At 41.1% G+C, this 26,317-nt stretch overlaps 1 protein-coding gene across 1 annotated transcript in view; it reads right to left on the bottom strand.

Annotated features, from left to right (window-relative positions):
- Positions 1 to 18,495, bottom strand: part of LOC121946708 (ephrin type-B receptor 2-like) — a 100,571-nt gene extending 82,076 nt beyond the window's left edge. The window contains exon 1 of the mRNA XM_042491414.1: positions 18,392 to 18,495. Coding sequence (XP_042347348.1) covers positions 18,392 to 18,491 — 100 coding nt within the window. The 5' untranslated portion in view covers positions 18,492 to 18,495. The remainder of the gene's footprint in view (positions 1 to 18,391) is intronic.
- Positions 18,496 to 26,317: the final 7,822 nt, after the last annotated feature.

Here is a 26,317-nt window from a genome sequence, read left to right as displayed (position 1 = left end):
CTTAAAACTTGGTGCAATGCTTATTATCCTTTACTGTTGATATGCTGTAGAGCTCACTGTATCTCTTTTTTCTGTCCAATGATAGTTCCCTCCCCTTCCCACTGGCTCCATCTGTCCCTGCATTCCTGCAGTACATATATAGAGAGAGCTCTTGTTCTGCCTTTCTCTGCATGATTCAATGAAAAGTAGGGCAAAGAGGAGGAGAGAGTGGGCCAAGTCCAGCACACATAATCCTTGTAGGCTGTGCCACGCTCTGTACGCCACGCTGGATTAAACCCACAGGGATACAACAGCGAAATTCACTTTGTTTTATGTCACAGTGCTGCCTGCTATGCTGTTTTCAGCAGCAGCTGTCATTCTCACACAGTTTTCTGTGTTATTCTGATCACTCTTCTTAATTAGGTATTATTGAACTTGATCTTGAATGTAACTGACTTGTAATGTTCAAGTAAAGGTGATAGATATGATTCACTACCCACAATGTAGAGATCATATTCGCCTCACTGGTTAGTGTACATTAAACAAGGCTGTATTCAAGACCATTCAAGTTGAGTCCATGAAAAGTCCAAGTCTAGATCAGATCAAGCAAACCTGGAGAAAAACAGTGTCCTTTCAGTGTTCCTGTTGTCTTGTGGTTGTTCAATGTGAGAATGAATGCTGATATATTTTAACAGAAAATATTACTAATCTGCATCTATTGATTAGCTGCACTTGCAAATGACAGTGCAGTGATACAAAAGACATCTGAGTCCATCTGAGTAATTTAAAATCTTACTTGACACAGAGACTTGATAACTACAGCCTTATCATTCACAAAGCACCTAGGTTAGAGGTGAGGTGGGTCAACAGAGGTCCAACAGAAAATGTCCTCTTTTTTCTCCTGTTCTTTTGAGTGCACTACTATTGTCTCTAGATCATGTGCCCATCCATCCAGCTGAAGCTCCTCAGAGTTGTGAAGGACTGAAGCCAGTTGCACAAAGTGGTCTTAACAAAGCCTTTGTTACGAACAGTCTTTAGAACAGACTTATGGTCAAACCAAACTTCAGCCTAGTCCTAATTACGCCTGGTTTTAGCAATGCATGATCACGTGAATGCCAGTGACTACAGCTGTTGCCGAGCAGCACATACGTTGCCAGGATACACTTACGCTGCTCTGCTGTCCTGCCAGTGAAAAGCAAAACATTCATCATTTGCAGCAACATTATTATGAAGAATTAAAGAAATAAAAAGCAAATTTTTACAGACACTGAGATAAGAAGATTAATTGCTATGGCGACAGCAGCACATGTAGATGCAGCAGCCAGTGGCTCCTCAAATCCTTGTTACTTTTTTGCTATATTTTGCTATATTTTTCTATTTTTTCGACTCCATGGTCCCTTCTGCTGAAGCATGACTTTTCGATGATAGAGAAGCATTTATCAACATTGAGAAAGGTTGTGTGGAGTTTGGACAGAATGCAGCAGACCGTGAGAGGATCTCCACCAACAGCATATGCCAAATGGCCAGTCACACCATAGGGGAGAAATGAAATGGGAAGCCCCATATGAAGAGTGGGAGGAGAGCCGGCATCAGGGCGGGGCTGAACCAACTTGGACCGAGAGCTGCTCCTCTACCAAGCCTTCTTCAGGTTAATGTCCCGTTGCAGGAAAGGAAAGTGGATGAGATGTGATTGAGGCTCACTCAGCAACGGGAAATCCGAGACTGCACTGCACACATCTTCACAGAGCCATGGTTAACCCCAAACATCCGGGACCAAGTTGTTGCACTGGATGGGTGGACTTTGTCGGCAGCCAAAAGGACTCAAAACTCTGATGCAAAATCAAAAAATGCACTGCAGTAATGGCATGATGCCATCAGCAGCAACATGTAGCTGCTGATTTTAATCAACTCATCCTTCAACTCCAGAGATTTAGCAGGGTCAAGGACAAATGTAATTTCAATAAATCTACCTTCTACATAATGGAACTGCACAAGAGAGACATATCTAAGTTTGACTGACAGCTGGACTTCAGCAGGACAGCTGACAGGGGTAGCTGTTTGTGGCTCTTGTGTATCAGGCTGCTGATAAGTAGAAACAGTTGAGATTTTCACTTCAAACCTTTCAAATCTTACGCCTGCTCTTAGCCAGAGGAAGGCTTAAGCCTAGATGGTGCAACAAGACCAGCAGTAAGGCCCGTTGGTGCAACCGGTCACTGGAGCCAGCATGCACAGGAGAGAGGCAGGATACACCAGAGAAACACATACACACTCATATTCACCATTACTGAGATATTATAAACTAACCTGCATGTCTTTGAACTGTGGAAAGAAACAGACCACAGCTGCTTAATACCCAGGACTTTCTCGCTATAGAGCTTTTCTCTTTTGATAACATGGGAACTTTCCAAAGTTTGGAATATTTAACACTGGAATCACAAAGTCTGTTTTCTATGTCTAAACTCCACTCTGTACAGAGGTTAAGACCAGACACTTCAGTCAGTGTTCTTCACCTTTTAGTGGATAAATAAAACTCTGTTTTATATTTAGCATAAACCAACTAGTACATAATGAGCTTGACCCTCAGTGTTCAGTGCCCTGTTCAGCCTCAGTGTCTGCACTGGACATTCCGGACAGTTCTGCAATGTGAATAAAGAGAGATGATGTTTGTTAACACCAACTGAGGACAATAAAAACTATAGATGGTATTTGGTGATGATTTTTCTGGACATGCAATTCAGAGCCATGATTCCAAAGTTTTTTTAAAAATGACTTATTTCAACAGTTTGTTGACTACAGAATAGTTGGGCAGCTATTCAGTTAGGGTTAGGGTTCTAAACATTCTAACATACACTATGTCCTGCAGAATTGTCTAAGTTGAGCACAGTGTGTACTGTCTCTGGCTTGGTCCATCACCACATGAGGCCTGATCCATATTGACAAAAATACAGTTTTACTATTTTTCTGTGACTTAACCAGATGAGAGAGCGCTTTAAGGAGAAGCTAAGATGTTCAGTGCCTACACGGGCATGATGTACTCTTCTCTAACAGACAAGATACTGTAGCATTTGAGCCTCCAGCTGCCTGCTATCCTCAATGCTATCAGCTGTTCCACCGATTAAAGCAACGTACAGTAGGTTTACTATGTGTCATGATTAAAAGAGTAAACGTATTTCAAAGCAATCACTGAGTGTCCTGCTCTACCCTGCCATTTTCCGGTGAGAAAACCTTTATTATAGATAATTAACTTTCATCTGTCCAAAATGGGTTTTGGTCCCTACATTGTTAAACTCATTGTATGTAGTGCACAGCATGCACCACCAGAGCTCAGTCTGTGGTCTCTACTGGTGAAACAGACAGCTGAGCTGAAAGACACAGCAACACCCAGTGGTGGAGGAGGAAGTTACAGGACTGTAAACAGCCAGCAGCCAGCAAGCAAAGAGAGAACGTGGGGAATAACAACATGTGTTTTACACCTAACTTGGTAAATTAGGAATTATTTCAACCAAACTAGAGATGGTGATTATTGGGACGGTTGACTTACTAACTAGATTAGTAACAAGAGTAACCAAGATGCTTTGGGTGAGTTTTATTTTGTTTCTGTCGAGTTTGAATTAAGTGTGTCCAAAGGTATACAGTTGTATTTCCATGTTTAATAAGGAAAATGGGTGAGAGAATATTACATTCCTTAGTGTTTTGTGGGTTTCTATTGTGGGTTTATTAATGTGGGGTGGGGAGTGGGGTTAGCGTTGCACATTTGCATGGTCATATACTGTATACCTTGGTGAAATTTCAGGAAGGTATAAAGGTGTAAAATATCACATACTGCCCAAACCAAGTTGGATATTTTTAATTAGGCTCTTTATGAGTTAATTAACAAAGCTTTAATGGGTGACACTTGCCAAAGATGAGCATGGCCCACCACAGATTTGGTTGTAAATGAACAAGTGTCTGTTGATTCATCATAAAACATCTTTATTTTTTTTAATGCAGGTGTTAAAAACTTTCAGAGGTTTTGATCCTTTGTATCTTTAAACTTCCATTGGTCTGTGTTGGATTGAACTTCACTTTGCTAAAATGATTGAATGTTTTTCTAACTCCTGTCAGTAAGTTGAAATTACATGTATTTTGTGGGCCCTGACACATCAAGCTGACAGTCTTCCTTTGGTCAATGTCAGGCTGTTGGGGAGTGCCAGTTTTTGCAGTGTGTTTGCACTGTTGACACTAGTCAGCTCTTGGTGGCTTTCTTTTGGCCAGTTCATGTTGAACTGGTGGCAGAGACAGCCCGCCCACCAGTGAATCAAATCACTCTGATTGGCAGTTCAGCTCAGTGTAAAAGAGAAACAAATTTAGGAAAGCGAACAAATGCCGTAATTCTTTGCTAGGTACATACTTTGAATCCATCCTGTCTTCCAGTTTCTGTTTTTGAATGACGATTACAGAAGCCTGCGACCTGCTGCTTTAGAGTTATGCTGTAAAGCCCTCTGAGGCAAACTGTGTTTTGCGATAATGGGCTTTTTAAATCAAATTGAATTGAACTGAATTGAAATTTAATTTCCTCTCACGCAGGCAAAGAGAATATGTGCAAGTTTGCCATCGGTTGTAGTCTTTGTGCACATGTGTTCTGATGACACTTTTTGGCTGAGATGTAGTCGGCCTTCGTCGCCTCTAATTCTTTAATGTAGGTTTGGTGTGTAAGGGCCTTAACTTAAAAAGCTTTTAACAACTCAAGTCATAGTAAGGACATTCTAAAACAATGTTTTCTCTGTTGTCTAATAGTGTAATAACTAGGGCTGGGTAAAAAAAATTGATTCATCAGTGCATTGCAATATGTCACCAATTCAATATCAATTCATAAAATCCTTATCCTCTATTATTTCCATTGTAATGATGCCCCGCTCCCACGGGGGTACAGTGAGTGCCACCAGAGTGTAAGTGACGTTGTTTAGAGGCCCCGCTTGACCCCCAAACAACATCTGTTGTTTATTCAGTAAAATGGCGACAGTGGTGCAAAGTAGCAATGTGTTAAAATCAGCGCCAACAACATTAAAAGCCGACGTTTGGATAGACGAAGTCGATAGTAGTTATGTCGTGTGTGAGCCTCATGAGTAAGTATTAAAACACTGCAACAATACGACGAACCTACGTAGCCGTTTGAGCCAGCACCACGCAGATGTTGTCCTGTTGCTAACGCTAAAGCTGTGGATCACACACAAATACAGGCTGACAAATCCTGCATAAATGTTTATTACTTATGTTAAGTTCAGCTCAGGCAAAAATGTGCACTTTTCTGTACTTAAAATTTATTTGAGTTTTAATTTTTATTTAATAAAGTATAATGTAATGGGAAAATAATGTTTGGTGTCAGTTTGTTCTAAATCAATACAGATAATGCTTGCTTTATTGAACACATATCAGAAGGTATTCGAATAAATTATCTGGGTATTTTTGACATCAACACACATAACTGAATTGATATCGAAGCAACTGGATCAATATCGAATCGAATCGAAATCGAAATCGGAATCGAATCGAATCGAATCGTGACCCAAAAATAAAAAATTGAATTGAATTGTGAGGTTCTTGACAATACCCAGCCCTTGTAATAACCAATTCTAACTATCCATTCTCTCCTGCCCATGGCATTGGACTTCTGGAAAGCACAATCGGTGCAGAGACTGACTGGGCAAATGTCACATGGACCAAGTATACTGCTCTCCTGGGGAAAGACAACATGCTTCAGTGGATTTATGCTTCATTAAAAGTTTTACTTCAGTAGATTCACTGTTTCAGTGTCTTGTTGGGGAAAGGCACTGAAGTACTCAAGCCTTTTACGTTTGGGGAAATATAATGCCAACCAGAGGTGAGAATAAAGGTAGGAGGTTATCTAATTCTTTTCCCCAAAATCACATCCCAGCATATGTATCAGTTAATTTTACAAATAATGTTGTGAGGGGAAAATATAACTCTGGAATGCTGAGATGAACGTCACAGTGGTTGATCTCCTGAGAGCGAAAAGGTGAAGGTGACTTTAGAAACTGGTCGCATGAACATGAAAAAACTATAATGCATTATTCTTGGAGAACTTTTTTTTAGCAACTACATAAAATAATACACATGCAAAATGAAATAATAAATATTCTGTTCACCTTATTATTGTGATGCAAATCTTGGGTTATCATTTTATCTATTTATACTTAATTTTATTAGGATTCAGCAGGAGGAGCAAATGCCACAACTTAACAATGTGCAAGGTTAGTGTTAAAACAAGGAAACATGGTCAAAGAACGGGCAGGACTATTGCATGTCTTACCATCACAACTACCTGTGTGGATTCCATGTTTAATAAATAATAGTAGATGGCCTGTGGTTATTGTCTTAGGAACTGAACTGAGAGGTAACTAGACAAGTTGGAAACAGACTAGACACAAATAAAACATTAACCTACTTCCCAAGTTTGGCGAAGCAACCATGGGCCAGTGAAGAACTGGGTCATGGGCTGTTGTGATGCTCAATGTTTTCTATGACTGCTCCCAGAGGCCAAAGGGCATTTTGCTGCTCCTACCACAGAATATTGATTGGATTATATAGCTGCCTTCCACTGACAAATGTCAGCAAAGGCCACTGAGGCCAGGCTGGCTCCTTTCCAAGGACAACAAAAAGTGTCATCTCAGAGGAATGAGGACATATGTTAGGTTTAATAAGTTCAAATTATAGTTTATGATCAAAGTAAAATGTCAAGTCTTCTCATGTTTGTGTGAGGTAATATCAATTATATGATATGATCTAATCCTTGGGTATCAGTTGACTGCTGAGAACATGTAGACTGCTGGGGTCAGGGATCAAACCACAAACCCTATGATAAGTGGACGACTGCTCTACCTCCTGGGAGGCTTGGGCTTGTGTGAAAATATTAAAACTGGTTTGATTTAACCCAACACCAGACCAGACTGGTTTACTGAATTTTACCAGGTGTCCCACATGACTCAGCAATTAATCCAGAGTGAAACTTAACGACACTGTGTCTCAACAGACAAGTTGGTTTCATAAAAAATAATTCTTTATTTTAACTTCATGAATCAGCTGTTTCTCATAGGGCTGCTCAATTATGGCTAAATTAATAATCACATATTTTGATTGAAACTGAAATCTTAGTATTTATCTTAGTAATTTTTTAGTATTTTTTAACATATTACACATTTACTGAACATTAACACTTATGTTTCTTTTTAACACTGGATATCTTTTTTTGACTTTGAATACAAGTGAACTGAAAAACAATGAAAGCTTTGTGGTGCAGCCAAGACCATGTAACACTGAACATTTTACACTGATTACGATTAATGAACAATTATTTAGTTTATTTTTTCTTTTTCTTTTTGGTTTGTTTTGGCCCACATAGTTCACTGACACAGTTTCATTTGACCATGGTGTGTGATATGATGCATTATGATTTATTATACTATCCAGTATTATATAAAAATTAAAAGCTCCATCTTAAACAAACTTAAGGTTAATTTAGGTACCATATCCTGCTAATAGGCCAACCTCTCCTGACTGCAGGACTCTGACTTGAACTTCTGCTGAATGCCATTCATCATTTTACTGGGGAAAAAAAGTTTTGATTTGGCCTACTTCTTCTATAGCTGCTAACAGCCTGCCAACATTCTCAGTTAGAGAAAGGTTGAAAATAAGGCAAAGTGCCTGTGGCCCCAGGCCCCCAAATCACTATATCTGTCCCTGCGCGAGGCGGCTGATGAGACATGGAGCAATGTGTCCTGGTGGTTCTTATAATTCTATCCAAAGTCTGATTAAACCTGATATTAAAACAAAGTAGTCTGCAGAAGTCTAAAGAAGTCACTTTCCACCACTTAATATTTATCTGTTTGTTCATTCAGACACTTTGGTGCTGTGGGGAGAAGTTCCGCTCTGTTTGCCAGTGTGTCTCACTTCGCTGCTGTCAGACCAACAGCTGTTTGATCTGCCATAATGAAACACCACTCGGTTATTAAATACTCAGCTGTACTCTAGAGTCAAAGGCGTTCACTGCATTACATGATTGTTCAAAACTTCTGCTCTTGCAGTGTTTTGGCTTGAGGTTTTCCTCTGTGTTATGAGAGCATGAGACAGAGCCCAAAAGCATGAGACTCACGCCAGAGGAGTGGGAGTTGGCAACCTGGTGGCGAAATACAAGTACCTGGGCGTCCTTCTGGACAACAAACTGGAGTGGTCCACCAACACTGAGGCAGCCTACAAGAAGGGCCTGAGTCGGCTTTACTTCCTGAGGAGACTCAGGTCCTTCAATGTCTGCAACAGGATGCTCCTGATGTTTTATCAGTCTGTTGTTGCGAGCACCATCTTCTTTGCTGTGGTGTGCTGGGGGGCAGGCATCAAGGCAAAGGATGCAAACAGACTGAACAAACTGATCAGGAAGGCAGAGTCTGTTGTTGGCTCTAAGCTTGTCTCCCTGGAGGAGGTGGCTGAGGACAGAATGCTGGCAAAACTGCTGGCAATAACGGACAATGTCACCCATCCCCTCCATAAGACACTGGACAAGCTGAAGAGTAGCTTCAGCAACAGACTCCTCCAACCCCGCTGTCTGAGGGAGCGATACAGGAAATCATTCCTGCCTGCTGCCATCAGACTGTTCAACACATCCACCTCTGTCAGACCTGTGGTCACTCTCACTGAACTGGACTAAACTCTGTCACTCCACATCCAAACAGTACAGACTGCAGTATGTGTGTATGCATATCATGTATATATATGTACAAATATATAACATCGGATCGTTGCCTGTATTGTATTATAAATATTATATTATACATCACTATATATATATATATATATATATACATTATATATTATTATATATCATTATTATTATATATATATACCATATACATCATTATATTATATTATATTATACATTGGTCATCAGACATAAAAATGTCAAGTGCTAATGTCATGTTGCTGATACTATTATTAATATTAGTATTATGGATATTATTACTACTATTATTATTATTATTACTACTATTTTTAATACTATCACTACTATTATGTGTGCGATGCCTTCAAACTGATGTTATTACCATTATTAGTATTATATGTACACCTCTAAATATTCCCCCTATTCTGCTGTCATCATTACCATGCTCATGTGTATCCTTGCCATCATCAGATTGCACCTTACCACTGCATTTGCACTACCTCAGTACTCTTTTGCACTACCTCAACATTCTATTTATTCTATTTTTATATATTTATGTTTATTTCTATCTTCTATTATTCTTCTTATTTTTCTGTGTATGTCTCTGTATGTCTTACGTGCCAAGCTGATGTGACAACTAAATTTCCCTCCGGGGATCAATAAAGTTGTCTAAGTCTAAACAATTAACAGAATTTAAAAAAAAAAAACAACGAAATAACCGACATGGGCAAGATCATATCGGTTAGATGTTCTGAATGTCAGTTTTGATTATTTTTAGATTAATTTCCCAACCCCACTTAACAGTCCAACTTAAGTGAGCCTGGTCAGTTTCCAATGGGAGGCAAACCTTGCTTACATAATTTGGAGCCTAAGTCCCATCACTCTAATCAGCAGGTGGTAAGTTAGACAGGGAAGCTTGGCTCAGGGCTTAAGAAGTTTTAGCATTTATTCACTGACTAACAGCCTCAACCTATCACACACTGCATTGTTCATTCTCTCTGCTGTGGTTGCTTTAACCTCACCGTCACCGTCACATTTTGCTCTCCCTGCTCACGCTCGTTGTCACTCATGCACTCTCTCACTGTGCACACAATCTGGAACCCAAATGAGATCCAGTTTTTAAAGCAACTGCAGAGGCAGTACGTCATGGCTTGCTGTTATCAACCTGCACTGAAACTTCTTTATGGACTTTGGAAGGACAGGCCAAGCCCATTCACTAAGCAAGACAGCACTTTATTTAAAAAATAAGAGACAAAGCAAAAGCAACATTGGTAGGCCCATCATGTGGCACAAAATCATTTTATTGCGATTATCTTGTTTCGAAAATCAAGGGAAGCCAAAATTGTACTTAAAATAAAATGCAATTTCTGAGGAACTCCAGAGCTCAACTTTCCCTACGCAAGTGGGGGACACGTCAAGAGACACTGTTTTACAAACCCAAAGCATCCAACAGAGGGTTGTTAATTAACTTTACTGAGACTCCCTGTGGACATCTGCAAAACACGTTCTGCTTTTAAGCCACTAAAAGTGTCACCCTTTCAAGCTTTCCTGCTCAAGATGCCATTAGAGATAACAGTCTCATGGGGTCTCTTCCAGACACTCCGCCATTCGCCGTCAACTCTGTCATAGATCTAGAAGCAACACCTGCTGCACAAACTATCAGCATCCGTTGCCTGCCCTTAAGGACTTTGTTTAAAGACTTTTACCGGTTCGCCGAGGCGGACACTGAGGCTAGTTAAAGACCGCCGCACACCGACTCCACCTGCCCGGCCGCCGCCGCTGCCAGCCTTTCAGCAGGTCACCTCGTCTGGAAGACGCGCCACAGCTCTCCCCTGGAGTGAAGTGACGACCTGGACCTCCCAGGAGAAGTCTAATCATGTCGGTAAAAGTAGGCAGAATAACATCTTCTAGTGATCAGAGTTGATGTCGTATAGCTAAGCTTTAACGCCGAATTTTAAAGTCTAATTTACCGTTCAGTACGCATCCATGCTTTAGACGGTCACGAATTTCCACCCATTATCATCCATAATTAATCATTTACATCACCTGAACATACATCACTTAGGTTCCCTTTCATTTGTTCATTGTCCTTTGTATGTCATACTACTTCCTCTATTTACTCATCATTTTTTTAGCCTAAATAAAATATTTTCATTTATCGCCAAGTCGTTGTCTGTGGATATTATTTCATGAGAGAAACAAGATCAATCAGTGTTTCCTCTTTACGTGGCGGCGTAAACAAATGACGCTTTTTAAAGGCTGAATGTAAAAATAAAAAATAATAGCAAAAATTCAACAATAAAATAATAAAAACAATAAATAATAATTTCTTGATGGGGCTGTAATCAGTGGCAAAGTTTGCACCCAGGCTCAGAACAATGGATTTTTCTTGGTTTTTTTGGTAGAACAGCTCTAAGGCTCTGTTGTACGGAAATTCCCCAAGAGGTGGCCCGTTGATGCTCAGCAGCATACATGCTGCAAGGTGATCCCCCTGCAGCCTGTTTCTCAAGTCAGTCTTCACCTACAAATAGAAACAATAATTTTTTTTTTTTTTCAACCCATTTAGGGTCCCAGCCTGATAGCCTGTGTTTCCCTTTATGTTTTTCTCCTCTCCTCTCATCTCTCTCTCCTGCACCATCACTTTGCTCTCCTGCTCCTTCACTCGGCACTCCCCCTCCTGTACTCTGCTCTCCTTCACTTTGTTCCACTGCTCCTCCCTGTCTGTTACTTGTCTTATACGATTACATAAAACATTAACGTTAGATAATTTACACTCACGTCACATTTGATTACAAGTGTGAACATAATTTTTTACCTAACCATCATAATTTGAGTCAGTAAAAAGGCTAATGATACCTGACTAGCGCCATCCTCATCAGGTGTCTTTCTCTTCTTTGAAAAATATTTGAACAAGCTCATCTGAAAATGAAGTCAGCAGTTACATCATGGCGTGTATATCGCTTAATGCTATCAATTAGTTTACTCACGTTAGCGACACTGAGTTGAGTTGGCACCGGGCCCAATTAACTTAAGCTACGTAACCTTAGGTGGCCATCAATATTTTGCGAATGTTTATTTAACTAATAAAATCTATTATAAGTTTTCTTAAGCTAATAAGTCTACCTTTTCTCCGGTAAGTTGCACGCTATTTTCAAGCCGACACTCCTCTGACTCTCCCACCTGATGCCTGGATGCGAGTAGCTAATTAACGTCGGCACCAATAAGTTCTGTTGGGGGGTGGGAGGGGGCGGTGGTATCTACCCCAAAGAGTAGATACGGAGCAAGATAGTTATCTGCCTCAACACTCGCGACACCCAACGCAGTGCAGGACTGTGCTGTGATGCGGCGGTGGTGTATTTGCAATTTAAAAAAAAAAAAAAAAAAACAAAAAAAACCCGACATTTGAAGGAGCGGCGGGTAGGATTTAGGAGTGGCGGGCCGCCACTCCTAAATGAGTGTAGAGGAAACACTGTCAATGTATACAGGATAAATGGTACAGATTGTGAGATTAAAGTGATGATGTATTGAAACTGTCATAATTTAAAATTGAATTCTCTCTTAAATGCAGAGTGGTGCCCCTTTTACTTTAACGAGTGCAAAATCCAAATTCTAACGTAGTTATTAATAACCGCTACACAACTGGGGCACCTGGTGGCTCACTGGATAGAGCGGGCACCCCATGTATAGAGGCTGTGTCCTCGCTGCAGCGATCGCGGGTTCGATTCCAGCCTTGGCCCTGTGCTGCAGTTGAGAAAATATGACAATCTAAGGTCCCTTATAATGAACAAGCAGCTAATTGTCTTTTGCTTTAGAAAAATCTATACTTTAATTGCAGAGGTCCCTGGGCAGTTGGTACTAAAATAGTAAACTAAACCTCAAAACTAAATCCATTTCGTGCATTTAATGTCTGCCATATTGCATTCTGGGTTTTAATAAGACAAAGATTTTTTGAAATGCAAAAGACATTATATTTATCTAAACAAAGCCAATTTAGTGCATTTAAGTGCTAAAATACAAAACATGCAAAAACAAGGCAAAAAAAACCTGGCGCACCATCAGGCCTGTAACACTGTAGGGAAACACTATAGCTCTCAAACTGATTTATGCTAAATGCTATTGTTGATATTAATGTTACTTTGTTGTGTCGGGTTTGCTTTGACCGCTCCCATAGATTGGGTGCTTTCAGTTAAGATGCTTGAGCAGGAATAGAACTGAAATAAGCATCCATACTAAACATGGTGCACTCTATGATCCCCCTGGATTAAACGAAGACAAACAATTTTAGTGTTAATGGTTTTTAATAATCAAATTATTTGATTTACTCAACTAATTGTTTCAGCCCTAGATTCAGCGCTATGACTGAGGCTACTTTAAAATTTGCCAGAACGTGACTGGTTCAGCCGGTTTGCATGAATCAAACCAGTTTAATTTTGTAAAGCAGACTGGACTGGAAACACCACAAATCGATGCAACTCTACTGCAGAGCCACAGCCTGCTGACTGGAGAAGGTTATATTATATAGAATACAGTATAAAAGCTGGTTCAAATATATGCAATACGGCGCTCAGAACTGAATGTTGGGTTGCAATATAACAATCACAAATGATATGACATCAACCAAATGACAGTACTGAGATAAGATGGTCCCAAAAATGCAGACCCACACGAATGAAAATATTAGGGCTGCTGTACGTGCAGAAAATCAATAACATTTAAACATATTTCCTTTGGTCGTTACAAGAGATTTGTCTTATCAATGAGTGATGATGTCAGTGGGAATTGAAATAGTTATAGTTGTAAAAGACTGTATGCTTTGCGTACCTAACCAGCATGTTAAGATTGCTGGAACAATCTAAAATACTAACATTATTTTAAAAAAATAAGATGAGAAAAATTAATCTATGTAAAGATATATCTCAAACTAGGTAACATCAGACCCTAGAATAAGAATTTAATGAAAATAGGCATCCATTAATAAGTTTCTATTATTACTCCAGGAGGGTGATGACTGTTTCCACTCAAAACCATTCACTGTATGTAATCACAAGTCTTCCTGGTATTAAGGAAACAACTGTCATGCAACAACAGCACCGTCTCTGTGCAAATGTCTCAAGGAGAGACAACAGTGTGAATGGCAGCAACAGCACTCACTGGTACAAGACATTGCAATTATATGCAGTACAGCTCCAGCTGTGAGGCAGCCAGGAGGATACTCTCAGGCAGGATACTCTGCTGGATGACCACATCTGTGCTCTGCTGCTGCAAATGTGCCCTTCCAGGTAAAAACAGCCCGTGTGTATGAATGAGAGTGGAAACAGATCAGAGAAAGGCTGGTGCTGATTGGATGGCCTGAGATGTGGTTAAAACTGTCAGGTCTGTGGAAGCTTACATAAGAGAGGCAGAGAGAGGCTGAACCAATGTTATTGTTACCACGGATCAGCTGTTTACATCTCGCCTGATAGCGGACACAACTGTCAACTCGCTACATTCTCTATCTCTATCTTCACAATCAGTCAACTCAAACTCAATGAAATGGGCGGATTCAAAGGTGTGGACACAGGCAAGTTTGAATCAGGAGGGGACAGACCCTGTCTGCTGACTAATAAAGCGGTATTACATCCGAGGTGTGCTTTAACATCCGTAACACTTTGTCCTCTCCCCACTAGACTTTGTCCCCTCCCCTCCCGACTCACACACTCATGCTCAGATCCATCCCCCCATCAATACAGAATCAGCTTGGCGGCTAGTCGCCGTTAAGTTGGACCGTCAATGGGCTAAAATGGAACACCTGCACTTTTTTTTTTCTCAACTGCATCTGTTACTGACTTTTGTGTTGCTGTATGTTTTATGTTTGTTAGCTCAGTTGCTATCTAGTGTGTCTGTAATGTCTGTTTGCTTTGGACTCTGATATTGTTTGTTTTTATGCATTGAGGTTTTTTAGTATATTTATGTTGTTTTTAGTATATTTATTACTGCCTTTTTAATTTGCACAGAATTCAAATACACTGCAATGAGCTGGTGAGGATCGGCATTTCGTTTCATTCTGTGTATGCGACTATGCAGTGAAATGACAATAAAATTAAATCTTGACATTCACTTAAGCTGCAGAGATTTTCTTGACAATGTGTTGTCCTTACATTATGATACTGCCCTGAAATGCTTCTTGTCACCCAGATGATGAACATTTCTACCATTAAGTAATTTTTGCTAGTGCAGTGCATTAGGGGGGGCAGAGTAATTTTTACAGTGATGAGGAAGGCATGCTAATTTGAGCACATTCTAAATGTCTTGTTGACCAATCAGATTTCTTAGCTGTTACTACCTTACTACTTGTATAATCTTTATTCTGCGATATTTATGTGTCTGTCGGTCTGTCTGTCTGTCCATCAGTCTATAATCTGGATAACAGCTGGCTTGTTGGCACATTTAGAACACTTCACCCTCAAACTGCATCATTAACAGTGTACAGTCATTTGTCACCTTGGGGTCTGTGGTGAACTGGTCCCATTTCCTTCTGATTTTTTGTGTGATTTTTTTAAGATGATTTTTTTTTGTGTTTATGTGCTATATTGATGGCAAAAGACCCACAGCAGTAAACGTCTGTCATATATTTTCTTTCCGGAGTCTGTATCAGCTTGTTCCAACTCTTCATTAAATTTACCCACGAAATGGCCAAAAGGAGGTGGACATCATAACATTCCAGCCATAGGTGGGACCTGATCATATGATTGTGACCACATGAGCATCAGTGTGCTTTGATAACAGCCTCTACCCTTCTGGTGTTGCATTTTGAATTATCTGGCTTATTGGAGTTCCACTTTGTTACCACAAACTTAAGAACACCTCTGTCCAATATATCTTTGTATGTGGGAGAATTGAGATTTATGTTCATTCAGACTAGACCCAGCCCTAGTAACATATGTGTCCACATATTTTTGGCCTTCTTCTGGCAGAGAATGTAGATCAAGTTTGAGAATGATGGGGTGTTACATGTGCTTTAGGGCTGTACCACATGGTTTAAAGCTCCAAAGCTTACTTTATATCATTAATGGTAAAATTGTAAATCAACATTCAAATGTTGCATTGTTATGTTTTTTTTTGTGTTTGCATGTCTGTAGTTTCTGTTTAAAGTTGGTATTTCTGCACTACATCCCGGCCCTGCTGTTTTCCAGATGACCAAAGCCACTCTTACAACAAGTAACATGTTTGTCAGGATTGTTTCTGACTCCTGTGATCTAAACATTTTAACACTGATATCTTGAGTACCGGCCTCTTAACACAACCAGTGAGTGTTTGCCACACCAAACGTCTGTACCAGACTATTCCAGATTCCAAATTTGTTTTAAAACAAATGCAAATCATTTTATTTGAAATGTTATGATTTATTTTTATGACATTTCTGTTCTTGTTACTATAAGCCCAAGGGGCCTGCTTCTTATTTCATTATTTCATGTCCTTACTGTTGCAGTCCACTGTCTACACGTATTTATGTCAACAAAACTGATGACTTACTGATGATTAAAGAGAGTTGATTAAATAAAAAAGACTCCCTATTTTAATCAAATGAATCACTTCATCCAAATTAAGGATTTTGATTTTTTTCAGGGTGATGACATCATTAAATATGGCGACAGGCATTTGAGGCTTTTGAAGTCCTAAATAGAAGGTTTGAAGTTAAAAAATGACATTCAGTACAGCTCTGATGTGCTTAGACGCATATGAGCACATTTAACTGCTCCAACACTGTTAGCACCACTATAACATGACACTCATTGGCTGTGAAAGATGGAGAAAACTTTCCAGCCCTGCAGCAATTCATCATCACTGGAGCAGCCTGTCCTCGGATGATGGCAAATAAACAATTTGGCTCTGAGCCTGAAAGAGAAGCTGTGAACAGTCTCACATAATCAGAGAACCGTCCACACACCCTGTTTAAGTCCTTCGGTGTCTTGAATATAGCCATAAAGAGCTTTGTCTTTTCGTGTTTCATTTTCTGTAAAGCGTAATGTGCCATTGAGAGTTTGAAAATGTAAATGAAGTTCACTTCTGTCTGAAACCAGCACTACCAGTAAAGTTGTTTTTTATTTTTTTTCTCATTTTATTTTAAATGACAGTACTTCCTTCCAATTATTCAGGTGTAAGTAACATGAAGGTTCACTGATGCAAAGTAAGGTAGGTTTGACTGACATGTTGCACATGTACATCCTTTTTCATATCCTGCCCTCATTTTGTTCAGTGTTCACGAGGAAATAAGTTAGCAACATTGCCAGCTGTTTCTTACATTTTTATGTTGCATTAATATGTCTCAAATTTAGTTCCCTACACTGCAGGGTCTTCATGGAAAGGTCTACTCCAGTAGTACATGTAGTATTGCTTTTCCATAAGGATATGAAAGATAAAGAAATCACAAAAGCATGGAGCTAAAACAATGACAGTCCATTATGGCATAAAAAAAAAAGGGTATTGAAAACTAAACTTAAAATAAAAAAAACATAGGCACTCAATCACTTGAATCGAAAAAAAAATTGTATTGAAACTGAACAAAAAACAAAAATAAAAGACAGGAAAGATATTTTTCAGTCTTTTCAGTCAGCTGATGATTTGAGGAGCTGTGTTATGCTGCCCCTTTACACGCATGTCTCAGTCATCACAGCCTCTTAACATCCATTTTTCCTTTTGCCCATTTGAGGAGGCTTAAACACTGTTACCTACCCAATTCCACTGTCTAACAGTCACATATATTTGTATCAACTTGTTGCAGCTCTTTATTTAGGATTATGCTAAAAATAAGTGAAATTTTCAAATTCAAAGGTTTCTTGGCTGCATCATGCCATCAAATGGAAATATTCTAGAGACATTATGTATGATACACGTCCCTAGTATGTGTCAGGCCTATCTTTGGAAACTTTGGGATCTCCACTCAAATTTCATATCCAGTTCTCACGTCTCTGCGCGCTCAGTGCCAGGCTGGTGTCTTCACTGTACTTGACTCCTGGAGGTTCACCAGTCCAAAATCAAACCAGAGCCACTGACTCTCTTTGCTGTTCTTCACTATTTGGCTTTTATTTTACAAACACGTGGTGCGTACATAATAGGCATGTTGCAAACATAATCTGCAGATTTGTCAGTATCATGTTCATAAGCTTATCTGTATTCCGCATTTATAGGCTATATGTTGTCAATTTAAAAAAATAATATAGTCCTAAGACTGATCATAACCAACTCGAAATGAGTGATAACAGAAGGCATAGCTAAAACAATAATTATGAAATTATATCATTATTATTAATATTATTGTTGTTGTTGTTGTTGTTGTTATTATTATTATTATTATTATTATTATAAAAGCCTCATATTCATGCTAGTCGAGACTGTAGCGACTGTAGCCCACTGATGACTATCCCCGGCGGCTTTTCATGATGTCAATTAAAGAGTAAAAGCCAAAGAAGCAGATTTATTTCAGCCGAGCCTACAAACATGCAACCATATTCTCTCACAGCACAGCGAGATTTGTCAGAGCTTCACGGTTTTCCACACGAGTCATCTCTGCTGTAAAATGCTTTTAAAACACACTATAGTATTTTTTTGTTCTTTTATACTGATGATGGAGCTGTGGTGTCCCCGTCCCTCTCCGCGCGCCGCGCCGTGCCGTCACCACACTTCAACCATTCACGTTCAAACAAGAGTTGAACACCGGCTTACCTTCGACAGCCCACACAGTTGGCAGTATCCAGAGAAAATATAAGATGTCCATTATCACAGTCATTCCGGGCACTGGACTGTACAAAGCCAATGCATTCATCTCGCAGCCGTGCAGCAGCGCGCCATGGACTGTGGATTCATTCAGAGCTGCAGAGCAACATCGTCATCATCATCATCATCATCATCGTCATCGTCAGCAGCAGTAGCAGTAGCAGCAGTACAGGGATAAAGGTTGAGGAGCTGCTGTCCAGACCAGTTTGGACGAAACCAAAAGGCAGGGGGCGGAAACACGCCGGAAAAACGGCACAACGCCGGCTTCACACTGCCGCTGGCTCGATGCTGATGAAGGGGTTAACTTGCAGAGCTCTTCCTTGTGTGTAATCTTAAAAAGCCATTATTAATGAACTGCTTGTTTAGGATGAGTTGCAAGTGAATCAACGAGTCTATCAAACGAGTTATTATTGCACTGTAAAATGTTACAGGTTGATCTTACTTAGAAAAATCTAGGAAACCGATTACCTTGAAAAAATAAAACTATTAATGTATGTTTACGTCATATTTTATTGTTATGTCTACAACTTAGAAAGAATCATTTGATTAAACTTGTCACTTTTAAGATACAAAAACAAAAAAACAAAATTAAATAAATATAAATACAGTTTAAGTCAATTTAACAATTAGATATGATGTTAACATAAATTAAGATTAATAGTTATATTTACTTACTTTTTTGTAATGTAATTGTTTATATATATATATATATTTAAAAAGTCAACTAGTCAACTATGCTAATATCCAATTTTTAGGTATATTATTTTAGCATTTTACTTTGTGCTCCACCTTAGACTATGGTGGCCCTGAAGGCCAATAGAAATAAATATTTCAAAAGCGCAAAATATATTTCACAAAACACAAATACATTTCACAAAACACAAAAACAGTTCACAAAACACAAAAACATTTTTTCAAAACACAAAAACATTTCACAAAACACAAAAACATTTCACAAAGCATAAATATATTTCACAAAACACAAATATATTTTACAAAACACGAATAAATAAATAAATAAATTTCACAGAGCAAAAATACATTTCACAGAACACAAATACATTTCACATAACAAAAGTAAATTTCATAGAACAAAAATACATTTCACAGAACAAAAAAAAAAAAATCACAAATTATTATTAAACTTTTCAACATGTTCTGTCCCTATTGTGGCAAACAGACCCTCAGGTTTCTTGTTTACCTCTCTTTAAATAGGCATTTCACTAGCAAGGACCAGACCTCAATAGGAAATCATTTTGACAATTTATTGACATGAATGTAAATTTGGTATAAATATTGATGTTGAATTATTGTGGGATGGATGGTTGAGTGCGAGTGGGGAAGCTTCAGTGGGAATACACCATGGCTCCTGGGCACGACAGACCCCCAAAAGCGTGCATTATATGAGAGAGAACAAAGCCGATTTGAGATCTATTAGGTCGGAACGGATGTAACGGTGATAAGCTTGGGAGGACCATCTGTCCATGATCTGAATAAAGTGTTCCGGTATACCGCTGCGGGAAGCTGAGGTGGCGGCTCCGATTCTGAAAGAATGTCCGGAGTAATGCATGAGAGAGATGCCTGACAATGACAGAACCTGACGGAAGTGTTGGTGGAACCAGAAGCGGGTAACCACCTGGCCGGATTCAGATGCAAACAGTGGGTCATCTTGGGATTTGCTTTGTGATGTCCGGAAATGTAAGTAGTTGGAGAGAATAAGGAAGGGGTTTAGAACTGATTGAATGTTGAAGTAGACGACGGGAGTGGGTTGGCTAGATTGGTTGGTTTTGGTTCTTTTCAAATAAAAAACTATGGTGTCGTTGGAGAAAAAAGAAAGGTCCGAAAGGCAGGCGTGCTGACGTGGATCATATCGAAGGGTCGAAGCAGTGAATTCTGAGCATCTGAGAAAACCGAAGAAGACAAGAATGAACATTGCCTCTAGAGTTTGGTTGACATGAGGTATGCTATATCCGGAGTGGATGGTGTGGATGCAGCGTGGTTAATGGGAGTCTACGAGGATTTTGAGCTCGTTCTTGGCATGAGAGGCCTCTGAGCAGTGAGGTGATCTGGGGGTGACCATGAGCTGGCCAGGACTACCGGTTAGGAGTTTAGAGATAAACGAAATGCCGCTCAGGTAGACTTTGATTGTCTGGGTTTAATTCCCAAGACAGAATGGGTGTGGATGATAAAGCAGGTTTTGGTGATGAGATCAAATGAAGGAAAAATTATGTTATGCATGTCGCGAAAGTTGTGGAAACAATTCCAAGCAGACCAATATGAAGAGAGAGTTGCGGGGGACAGGCTATTGATGATGGTGTTCTGAGATTCCAAGATCAGGGGCATGAAAGCTGGGTTTAGATGTTGAAAGTCAAGGCTGAATATGAAGGAACCGGAGTCGGGTGTGCGTCTGCATGAGGAGCCTAGCTTCTGAACTTCTGAAAAGAGAAACAAGACAGTGAGTCAGCTATGGCGTTGAAGTGGCCCGGGACGTGAGCTGCATGGAGGATGTACTGGTGATTGAAAGAGTGCCAGGTTAACCAACACAAGAAAGGCATGATAGATGGGGAGTTGGAGCAACCTTTATTTATGATATCAAATACTGCGAGATTGTCTGAGTAGATGAGGACAGATTTGCAACTCCATTCATGGCCCCATAACATGATGGCGACAATGATGGGGTAGATCTCAAAGAGAGCAGATGATATGACCTGGCAGTGTCCTTCCAACTCTGGGGGCCATTTGCCTACAAACCATCTTCCATCGTAAGGTTTTACAACCGACAGATGGAGCCACATCAGTGAACAGGTCGATGTCCTGAGGAAGAGCCAGGTGGTCGTCATAAAAGAAGGAGATCCCGTTCCAATCAGAAAGGAGAAAGAGCCAGAAGCAGAGCTTGGCATGGCTTGGCGTGACAAGAGAGATGGAGGTTAAGAGTGATGGGACAGAAGAAGTGATGCACAACAGGTGAGAAAGGAAGGCCCACCCCCAGGGAATGATGCGGAGAGCAAAATTGAGTTGACCCAAGGAAAAGGAGCTGACGCTTGGTGCAACGCCGGGCAGGGAGAAAATTTGAGATCAGTTCAAGATATGCAGTTAAGCTTCTCAGCCTGAAGCGAGGCTTGAAACAGTGTTGAAGGCAGGTGATGCCAGCCGTGACGTTAAATGATCAGAAAAGGGACCAGAACCCTGGGAAGAAACTACGCAGTGCACAGTATGAGAGGGAAAAGTCGGTGGCATCCCGGTGCCAACAGCCCTGGCCGAGACGGGTTGGGAGGCAAAGGCAAGAGCCCCAGTCAAGGCTGGCTGCCGCGGGTGTTGTAGATGAACAGTAGGTGGCATGGACGAACGGTAGGGGGCACAGACATCCCAATGCCGGATGCCCCAGCGAGAGTGAACCAATGCGGTAGCCGAGGCTGTACAGCCAGGGGCACCGGCATCGCTCAATGAGAGCGAGCTTTTGAGGATGCCGCGGGAGTACAACAGGGGGTAAGGCATTCCGGCGCCAGATGCCCCTGCGAGAGTGAAGTGGTGTGGTTGCCGAGCATGTACAGCCGGGGGCAATGGCATCCCAATGCCTTGGCAAAAGTGAACCGCTGCAGGCTTCAAGGTTAAGCAGTAGAGGGCACTGGCAGCCCGGTGCCAGATGCCCCAAGGAGAGTGAACCGGTGCAGTAGCCAATGTCGTACAGCCGGGGGCCTGGGCATCTCGGTGCCACATGCCCCAACGAGAGCGAACTGTCGAGGTCACTGCAGATGTACAACTCGGGGCAACGGCATCCCGGCGCCAGATGCCCCAGCAAGAGTGAAGTGGTGTGGTTGCCGAGCGTGTACAGCCGGGGGCAATGGCATCCCAATGCCAGCCGGTGGGAGTGGGAGGGTGCTGCCAACATTGCTGACACCCCGGGCAAACCTGACCACAGTAGAAATGGCTGTGGTCAGACAAGGAGAAATGGCTGCTGTAGACAAGGTGCCGTCAAGAATCTGGGTACGAAGATTGGAGAGAACCGGAGATGGACGGGAAACGAAAGTGCCAGGAGGGTGGACGGGAGGATTAGCCGTGGCCAGGGTGAAAGCAGGCGAAGGCCGCTGCAATGGAAAACTATTGGAAAGGAGACCAGAACCGTTGGACAGAATGACATGGTGCACGGGATCAGAGGGAAAATTTGATGGCAACCCGGTGCCAATTATCCCGCCGAGACAGGTTGGGAGGCGTGGGCAGGAGTCTCAACAAAGGCCGGCTGCCGTGGGTCGTGCGGAGGTACGGTGGGGGCACTGACAACCCACGCCAGATGCCCCAGCGACACTGAACTGGTGCAGTGGCTGGCGAACCCCGGTGCCAGATGCCCCAAGGGGACGGAGCTGCTGCGAATGGCCAGGAAGAGCAGGAAGTGGCACCGGCATCCCAGCCCCATGAGCGGGCCGCTCAAATTGAGGAGGGAGAAAAGTCAGGCAACGCAGCATCGTGAATCCCAGGTGAGGTGAGCTGGTGGGAGTGGGAGGGCACCGCCGACACAGCCGACGCCTCAGGCAAACCCGACCGCCGCAGCTGGCGGGACCGAGGTGAAGTGCCTGCCGCAGCCCTGGGCGTGACTTGCCCAAGGCAGCACGTCCCCGCTTCCCATTCACCACAGTCTGCTGGTCATGCAGAGGTGGTTGAAGACGAACTGGCCCTTTAATAGAGGTGCTGACGTCATGGCGCACGCCGGGAGCCGCCGCGATGATGTCACCCGGAAGAGCGCCGATGTTGACAGAGCGGCCATGGCACTCAGATGTCAGAATGTCAAAAACGCTTAGCTTTGTTGTCAGTTCTTCGAAATGGTATTCCACGGTCCCTCAGTGCCCGTTGAAGGTTGGCTACCATCCAGTCAGACATCTTCAAAGGCAACCGGCAATCAGGAGACCTCGCTGGAGTGTGGTGACGCTGCGACCGACTGCAAGCCGCCGAGCCGGCGGAGTCGGGACACCATCCTCTGCGGCGATGGAGCAGGAGAACCGCGGCGGCACAGGGCTGCACTGAGGTGACCGTGATAGAGACGGTGAGGATAATCATCCCAGCTTTGTCCAAACAGGTCATCATCCGACGGGGACAGAGAGATGGAATCCATAATACGGAATGAGTGAGTGAGCAAATCGCAGTCGACAGAGAGAGGACAGCTCTGTGGCATGTCGGTTCGCGCTCGTACAGAATAACGAGAACGAAAGGGGAAGATCGGGTTAGGAGCATATTTAAGCCGGAAGAGGCACGATTGAGGTGCGGTTGAGGTGTGATCCTGCTCCTGAAATTGAAAAAAGCTTCACTTTTGGTGCATTGTAAAATAAAACTTAATTAGTGAAATCTGCATTCAGTAAACTTCAGCACCTCACTGGTTATGCACAAAATTGATGTCATTATAATAAGGGATAGCTGACTTATATTTTACATTTGGGAAAAAACAAACCTCTGTTTTCTGAATAGAGACCACCAAGACTTTATACGTTGATTACTCATCGAGGACCCAAACAAATGGCTTCTGGCACCGGCATGATAATCGCTACAATGATGGCGAAGAGTGCACTGTACAGCTGCCATAGCCCCTTTCTAGTCCCACAGTCTGTGCGGAGACTCATGGAAACCACACCAACACTTCTGATGCAGTCAGTAAAGTTGTTTTTTATCACTTTGTTGTTGGTTGGTCCACATTTGAGCCACATTATTCTCAGAAACCATCCATACAACCAGATACAGCACATCCTAAAGGTTTTAATTTAATAAACCAGCGACCTGCCCGCAACAGGGTCCCGTGTGGATTCAGCTGCCGGAGCATTCTCATGACAGTCTCCCTTTTGACACGCAGACCATGTTTCTGCTTAAGAGTTATCCACATTGTTCGGTATCCAAACAGTTGATTTAAGGGTTCCTATTGATATGTGTATTTCATGATACCAGGAGAGCACTTCACGAATCACACTATATGTATGTCCCTTGTTGAAGTATAGCGCTATTAACTCAAGCTCTTCTTCCATCCTGGTAAACACTTGAAATTTTGTGCTGGCTCTGCTATTAGATAGATAGATAGACAAAACTTTATTGATCCCACATTGGGGAAATTTGTGCATTACCGCAGCTCAGACACAGATGACAGAAGGAAAACAGCAATTTAAAAGAGATATAAATAAGAAGAGTAGCATTATATACAGCAATTTAAAAATAAAGATATCAAAGAAAAAAGACACCATATATACATTGTTAGCTGAAGGTAATCTATATGCAAGCATACACAGTATGCATTATGGGCAAAGGGTTGTGGAAATATGTAGATAATAAATAAATAGGTATGCATACGTATATGTATATTGCGGTATCCAGTGTAAACAGGAAATAAATGACTGATGTCGGACAGACTTGGGTTTAGCCAATCACAAACAAGTACCATGGTCCTACCCTTTCCGGTTTCGTGAAATGTATTTTGTGATCTGTGAAATGTTTTTGTGTTTTGTGAAATGTATTTGTGTTCTGTGAAATTTGTTTTTGTTCTGTGAAATGTATTTGTGGTCTGTGAAATTTACTTTTGTTCTGTGAAATGTATTTGTGTTTTGTGAAATTTATTTCTGTTCTGTGAAATGTATTTGTGTTTTGTGAAATGTTTTTGTGTTTTGTGAAATTTATTTGTGTTTTGTGAAATATATTTTGCGCTTTTGAAATATTTGTTACTATTTGCCTTCAGGGCCACTGTATTAGGCTGCTACATCATTCAAATGTTTGTTACGCAATGAAAATAATGTCATACATTGAATTCAACTTTTATTTATGAGTGGAAGAAAGACCATGGGACCAGCTTAATAATGAAGTGACATATAAAGGCATGTTGCCATTCAGGGCTTCGTGAATAAATATAATGTCACATCATATTGTTTGAAACTAAATCTGAGGGTTAATGAATGGATGCAGAGGCTATAGATAATATCACCATAGCCCAACACCATCTCAGATATCTGCCTCCTTCTGAGCAGGAGGAAAATAAGCTCTGTTTCACAGATATCAAACCATTTGCCATATCTTGCTGTGTCAGTGTGAAATATAAACATACAGTTTATCCTAGATGCAAAAGATATTTGCAGTCTGAGACCCTTTCAGTCTATGACCATGCAGAGTGATAATATGCAAACCACTGTCCACACTGTCTCTGGCTTTAAAGAATAACATATATTGAGGACTAATTTCAAATTTAAAAAAGCGCATCTTAGAATTTGTCAAAGTCTTGTTGTAGGATTTTAGTAGCCAAGTCTGCAGTTTTTGAAAGCAATACAGAACTGTATCATCTACATAAAGTTGGCCATTACAATTTCTTATAGAGGATGAAATATTGTTAATAAATAAGTTAATAGTGAATAAGACAGGACCCAAAATGGAACCTTGTGGAACCCCCTTTGTCAGTGCTAACAAGATCGATTGTTTACCCAAAATTGCACATTGCTGTATATGACCCCTTTTCCACCCAAAATTAGCATGTTTATGCAGCACAACATATGACTTTGTCAACAGTTTAGTTTGCAACTTAAGTAATAAAAGTGACAGTTCTATGTGTAACTTTTAAACTTGATTGATGTGGACTTAACACAAAATTTATTGAAAAGAATAATTGGAGCTGATTATCAACTAGAGACTCCAGGAATTAAGAAAGAAAGGACATTTTGGAAATTGGCCTACAGTTATTCAGACCAAATTTACAGCCCTTATACAGACGGAACTTGTGGTGGTAATTTCTGCTGAATAAAACACATCAAGTCTTGTCTTTTTTTAAGTTTAGTTCAGCATCTGCAGATGGACTCACAATAAATTACTGAATGACTTCAGAACACAGGAGATGCCAGTTGTTTACAAATACTGACAGCTGTG

Source organism: Plectropomus leopardus, chromosome 8, assembly GCF_008729295.1.
Source record: "Plectropomus leopardus isolate mb chromosome 8, YSFRI_Pleo_2.0, whole genome shotgun sequence".
NCBI classification, from domain to species: domain Eukaryota; kingdom Metazoa; phylum Chordata; class Actinopteri; order Perciformes; family Serranidae; genus Plectropomus; species Plectropomus leopardus.
The sequence above is the reverse complement of the archived record's forward strand: the minus strand, read 5'-3'. Positions and strand labels throughout refer to the sequence as shown.